The sequence below is a fragment of the Rhinoraja longicauda genome, chromosome 33 (genome assembly GCF_053455715.1).
Source record: "Rhinoraja longicauda isolate Sanriku21f chromosome 33, sRhiLon1.1, whole genome shotgun sequence".
Classification (NCBI taxonomy): Eukaryota; Metazoa; Chordata; class Chondrichthyes; order Rajiformes; family Arhynchobatidae; genus Rhinoraja; species Rhinoraja longicauda.
The window spans coordinates 18,231,957-18,237,956 of record NC_135985.1 but is presented as its reverse complement, the minus strand read 5'-3'; the positions used below and the strand labels follow the sequence as shown (position 1 = coordinate 18,237,956).

At 37.7% G+C, this 6,000-nt stretch overlaps 1 protein-coding gene across 9 annotated transcripts in view; it reads right to left on the bottom strand.

Annotated features, from left to right (window-relative positions):
• iqch (IQ motif containing H) overlaps nt 1-6,000 on the bottom strand; it is a 121,998-nt gene that overhangs the window by 62,720 nt on the left and 53,278 nt on the right. For all 9 annotated transcript variants that reach the window (XM_078427556.1, XM_078427559.1, XM_078427558.1 and 6 more), the window contains 2 exons: nt 5,567-5,742; nt 3,010-3,282 (listed from right to left, as the gene is read on the bottom strand). In XM_078427556.1, the coding sequence (XP_078283682.1) occupies nt 3,010-3,282; nt 5,567-5,742 (449 nt within the window). The remainder of the gene's footprint in view (nt 1-3,009; nt 3,283-5,566; nt 5,743-6,000) is intronic.

Sequence of the window (6,000 nt, the reverse complement as noted above, 5' to 3'; positions counted from 1 at the left end):
TAGAGAGATAGAGAGATAGAGAGATAGAGAGATAGAGAGATAGAGAGATAGAGATAGAGATATATATCAGGCAGGGTGAGAGAGAGAGGTGGGCATAGAGAGACATTGCCACTGTTAAGCATCAAAGCAGTGAGGCTTGGGTGACATCCAGAAAGCTAAGGAGAATATGTAATGTTCACGAAATGGAATCAACACTTTTGAAGAGATCTGAAACTTGTCCATAAGTTGATAGCAGCAACTACTCGTTCCCACAATTTGGAAATTTCAGTCAACCCAAAAATATTATCAGAAAGAACTACATAGAGAAATTATGCTAGGAAATAACAAGAAGAACATTTATTGCAGGAAAAGCAACAAAGTTGGAGGCAAATAAATGAATTAAAAATAAAAAGTAACAGTAATAAATTTAAAATTGAGATGTTGACAAACTGAGAATACAGGAATTAAAATGGGTGACAAATATGAGTTTAACTAAAAGAACAATCAGCGAGTGGAAGAGACACAAAGTTTTTTTTGCCTGTGAACAATATCACTGAAGATTAGTTGATACACAAAGATGATATAAATAAATGTTTTGACCTATTATAAATTATAATTTGTCATTACAAATACATCTAATATACTAAGATTGGTTGCAATGTAAAATCGACAAAAGATGCTTTATTCAAAAGGACAGCATGAATAAATTCCTCATGCTCTAATATGTTTATCTTGTACAACCAACATCTTTTCAAATTAATCCCAGAGGAAAAGTACAAATGTGAATATTCAGAAATTTCCAGTAAACCCATTTGGTGATATAATTTTGGAGAAGATGCTTGCCACATTTAAACATAAATGCAGTGAGGCCTGGGGGAAAAGACTAGTCACCTATTTTTTACAAAAATAGTAACATGGAAAATATAGAATAGTTGTTCATCTTCATTTTTCTCTGTTCAAGAATGTGTAGCTTCAGGGATATATTGACCAAACTCTGCAATCAAAATGTGCTTAAACACACAAAACAAAGATTTGCGCTGTGGGATGACTGTCTAAATATTGGCCTGTATGCTGAAACTGGACAAGCAAGTCTATTGCTGTGATTTCTCATCATGAAAATGATCCTCTTTCTTGGTAAACTAATTTATACTAGATCCTCAGGAGATTAAAAGGAAGCTTGGGTGATGGAGAATGCATTTGAAAAAATTGATAATGTGGGAAAAAAAACATAGCACTTCAGTCAGATCTAAATGAAAGGATCCAACCAAAACATTTAACCTTTCCTTCACTTCCAGCTATTGATTGACAAGCGATTCCAACTCCTGTATTTTCTGCTCTTATTTCCCAGGAAGGTCTTTCTCCACATGTACACTTATACCACAGCTACCAGTTATAGCTGCAAAGCAAAATGTAATGTTGTGGCCCTTATCTGTTGACTTTCACTTATTTATGAATCTTAACCCCAGTGTTGACAGAAAAATGCATTATAATCACATCTAAATTGCAAATTCCTGCAAGGAAACGTGCTGTGAAAATGGGATTTTGCTAGAGATGGAAGAGAAAGATTACAGTCACAAAGAAAATGTCCCTCAGAATGCTGAAATGGAAGGGGTGGGGAAAATGTGTCAGGTGGAGGAATCATATTGGAGATAGGGAAAGTTATGGATGATGCCCCTCTGAATGTTGAAGATAGTGGATACTTACCAAGGTCAAAGGGAACCTTATCATGGCTCTCGGTGGGAAGAGAACTGTGGGAGATCAAGGAGTTATGGTTGAAAGACTTCTTAACCATGATAGAGGTAATTCTAGGGAGAAGAAGGAAAATATCTCAAAGGTCATTAGCATGGAAAATCATCGGAGCAGAGACTGGATGAATGGAATGGTGTTCTAACAGAAAACAGAATGGAAATGTAGTCAAGAAAGCTGTGGAGTTGGTGGGCTTAAAATGGATATTAGCAGCTAAACTATCTCTAGATGGAGATGGACATGTCAAGAAACAGAAGAAAAGTCAGATATCGACCATGTGAATGTAAAAGCAGAAATATGCAGCAAAAGTAATGCGATGTTTAGGTTGTACGCTAATGCAGAAAACTGTGTTAATATAGTCATCAATGGAAGTAGAAAAATGTTGAGGAGACCTGAATACGACTGAAATAAGGATCAGTCCATGTCTTCTACGAACAGCTAGGCGTACCTTGGGCTTATGAGATTTGCAACAGCTACACCTTGCAAAAATAAATTCAGCAAAGCGCAGAAGACTGGTTCAGCATCTCTTCGATGAAGATGTGAATGGCCCTCAGACCATCCTGGTAAAGGGGGGGGGGTGTAGGTATTGGATGGAGAAAGTGAGTTGGTAGGTGAAACTGAACATCCCAGAGCAGCTAACAGACAATGTAGTTTGGTCGCTGTTGAACTGTTGAAATTACATAGTACTGTAATACAATAGAGCTTTATAATAGCAACATGCACCCTTAAAAACAGGTGCTAGTGATCCTTGACTTTCATCCAGCGATTGGCAGTGTGCAACTTCTACATTTTTACTCCAGGTGAGTGCTGTCCTCCACATCGAGACAGAAAATCCTCCTTATAATTCCCACACTTCGACTCAAGAATGTGTGAATGACTAAAATTGGTTTTTTTCACGAGTAATAGGGCAACACAAAAAAGAGTGTTGAGGATCTAACACATTGGAAATAGCATGGCCTGACAAATACAATACAAAGCCCTTGGGGAGCAGAATAATATGTTAAAAGTAAATTGTTTGCTGAGGCAGGAAGAGGTGAAATTCTCCATATCAGCACAGACATTGTGGACTGACAGTCCCGTTCCTCTGTTATATTGTTCTATGCTATCTGGTAACTTTGACCTACTGCTGACAGTGAGCCAAAAATATTCCCAAAAAGTTAGCATGCAAAAATGACATGAACTTTGCATTCAAAACATGTCAATATATGAAAACAAAGTAACATATAAACATGAAGGAATGATGGAATGCATTTAATATAATGCAAGAATATAATGGTAACATACCTGCTGAAGACTGTATATATCATATTCTCCAGGTGGCATTGGCACAGATGCACTTGTAAAAATTCTTTTACTTCCAGACTTGGTACTGTACAAATAGGCCACTTCCGGCTCTGGGCCCAGGATTGGTACATTTAGCATATCTGCAACAGCTAAGTCATCCTGGTGAAGCAATCCACCAACGATGTATGCAGGCTTGCCTTCAATAAGATTTTTTATTCGCTTTATTGCCTGGGGACTGTATTTCAGATGAGTGGCCAGGCACAAGTGGTGGGTCTGTGAATAGTGACATTACTCTTGTTAGATTGTATCCTTTTCTACTCCCAAGGCCTAATTTATTATGCTGTACACAACAAATACATTATTAATAGTAGACTAGGTTGTGACCAGAGCTATAGTTTAGCAGTTTAAATTGATAAAAGCCACCAGTGTGGAGACTCACAACAGTTCCATAATCCTTCACATTTTTAGTGCATCGTAAATGGGTTCCTTGGGAATTCAACTAATTACTACACATCTGTATTTATTTGATCCACGTGGAATTACCCTTCTGTCGCATGAAAAGATGCTGGCAGCCTTCAATAACAGTGATTTATCTAAAAGACAGTTGTGGCACAGTTTAAGACTAAAGCTTGGAAAAAAATCAATACAAATAACTAACAAAAAATGCATCAGCCGGATTGCAGTGACATTTTAAAAAACCCACACACACACACAAATACATACACCTACCTACTGGTTACCAGACTGTAACATATTTCTGTTCATAATAAGTGCTGTGCCATACACCACTAATTAATCTTCTCAATAAATTCTCCCAAATGTTTTGTGAGGAGATTGTGCATAATATTTGTTAAAGAGAAAATGGCTGCTTGTTTGATGTTTGTAGGTAAGGGTGCCTGATCTAATGCTACAGGGAGCATTTAATTTCAGTTTAAATTCTAAGTTCATGTTGAGTTAGCCAAGCAAAATTTGATGAATTACAAATTACTCAGCATTCCAGCACCAGTGAGAAGAGAAGGCTTCATAAAAACCTCAGGTAGAGTTTCCAGCTCTTAATTTGTAATGCGTATCACTGTTTGGCAAAGAGTTTGTGTGAGCACAAGCTGGGGCCCAAACATGATTTCCTCTCTGGCTCAACAGCTTATTAACATTCATTGTCTCAGACCACACATGAAGAACCATCATTTAGGGCAAGACACTGATTGTTCATCAACTATTACAAAACAGTGAAAATGAACAAAGCAAGGTCCTGCTGGCCTTATGGCTTATGGTTTAATATTATAGCCAGCAGTGCCTTTACCTACCCAATCTACAAGGGAAGTAAACATAAAATACGTGCAACAAACTATTTTGTGCAAATTTCTCTGTAATTACATAGTGCAGGAGACATACATTGTGAATTTAAAATGTTGAAGGGACAGGCTCTGTGAGCATACCAGGACAACATCATATTATCAAAGGAAAGGGAGTACCACAGCAAGCCACTGAGAAAGTGGGAGACTCTGCTGCTGACTGTCAAATTATAGGCCATTGACCTCTGGAGATTGCTGACTGGGGAGGCAGAGATTGGAGGTGGGAGCCAGATGAGTGACAGGGGAAAACAAAACACTGCTCAAAACAACTAAGCATAATCTCACTACTGCTCAAAGCAGTAAAGCATGTAAGTGAGTCTTATAGTGGATCTGATAGTGTAACACAAAAAAGTTCAGATTGTGTTTTAGAAAAATATTTTTAATTGATATGCAACTCTCATCCCAACAAATAATTTTCAACTGTTCTGACTTTGCACCTAAAACGATGAGTTTTCTTTTCCTTTATCTTCGAGAGTTTCTATAACTTTGTGTTTTTCCCAAGTAAAGGATATCTAAAGTAATAATTAAAATTATTTTGTACCCTTTCGGAGTACTTTTAATTTGCACTTTGTAATGTCATGTTCATCAAGGGGAGGGCAAGTCTTAGTGTTGGGAGGACAAGGCCTGGTTTTAATCAACATGGAGTCCTGTGAGTTGCAAATGGTCAACTCGTTCCACCATGTCACATGTCCCAGTCTCAAGCAACCTTCCCTACATCAATTTGAAGGTCTCCAAAATGAAAGTCTTCACATTTCCTAATATTATAAACCCTGATCTTCCTGTGGGAAGATCACCACCTGCAGGTTCCCCTCCGAGTCATACACTATCCTGACTTGGAAGTATATCGATGTTCCTTCAAGGTTCCCATCCCTAAATCATTTAACCCTATCCAACTTCACTTTGGGAGCACAGTCTCAAAATGTGTAATGGTTCAGGCAATTTGAGATAGGCAATAAATGCTGGCCTTTTCATAAACATGGAGGAAGTAGAAAATTAATAAATAAAAGGAAAAGACAATTCTGTAGATGCAATGTTGAACATAATAAGTCCATCAAACCTGTTCCTCCATTCAAAAGATCATGGTTGATGTGCTTAATTTCACTTCATAATCTTTGTTTCTTTTCTCATTTTTCTTCCACATACCTTGACATGCACCTCCCCCACTTCCTGCTATAAAATATTTTACAGTTACTGGAGAAACATACGGGAAAATGTCTTGTTGCCTCTGGTGTGATGACCTTGAGACGATCTGTCATGTCCACCGTCTCCTCAGGTTTTCCTGATTTGACAGATTCTTGTAGCCCAAGCAGTTTCATGTAGTAATGGGTCACATCCTCACCAATCCACAGGGGGCAAATATAGATAACATCTACATTATCATCTAGAAAGAAACAAACATATATACCACAAACTGTTTTCATGTGGAACAAATCGATTATCAATCATTCTTCACCACACAAAAAACAAAACCTACTTTATAAATCACAATGAAGTTCCCTACAGTTTTGAGGCAGGTTCCAATGGATTTAAAGTTTCTTGACTGAGCTTCCAATGCAACCAAAGAACAGTTGCTCGCTGTGAGATAAGCAAAAAAAAAAAAAAATCACTCCCAAAGACTGCAGAAGAGCGGAGTTGTATT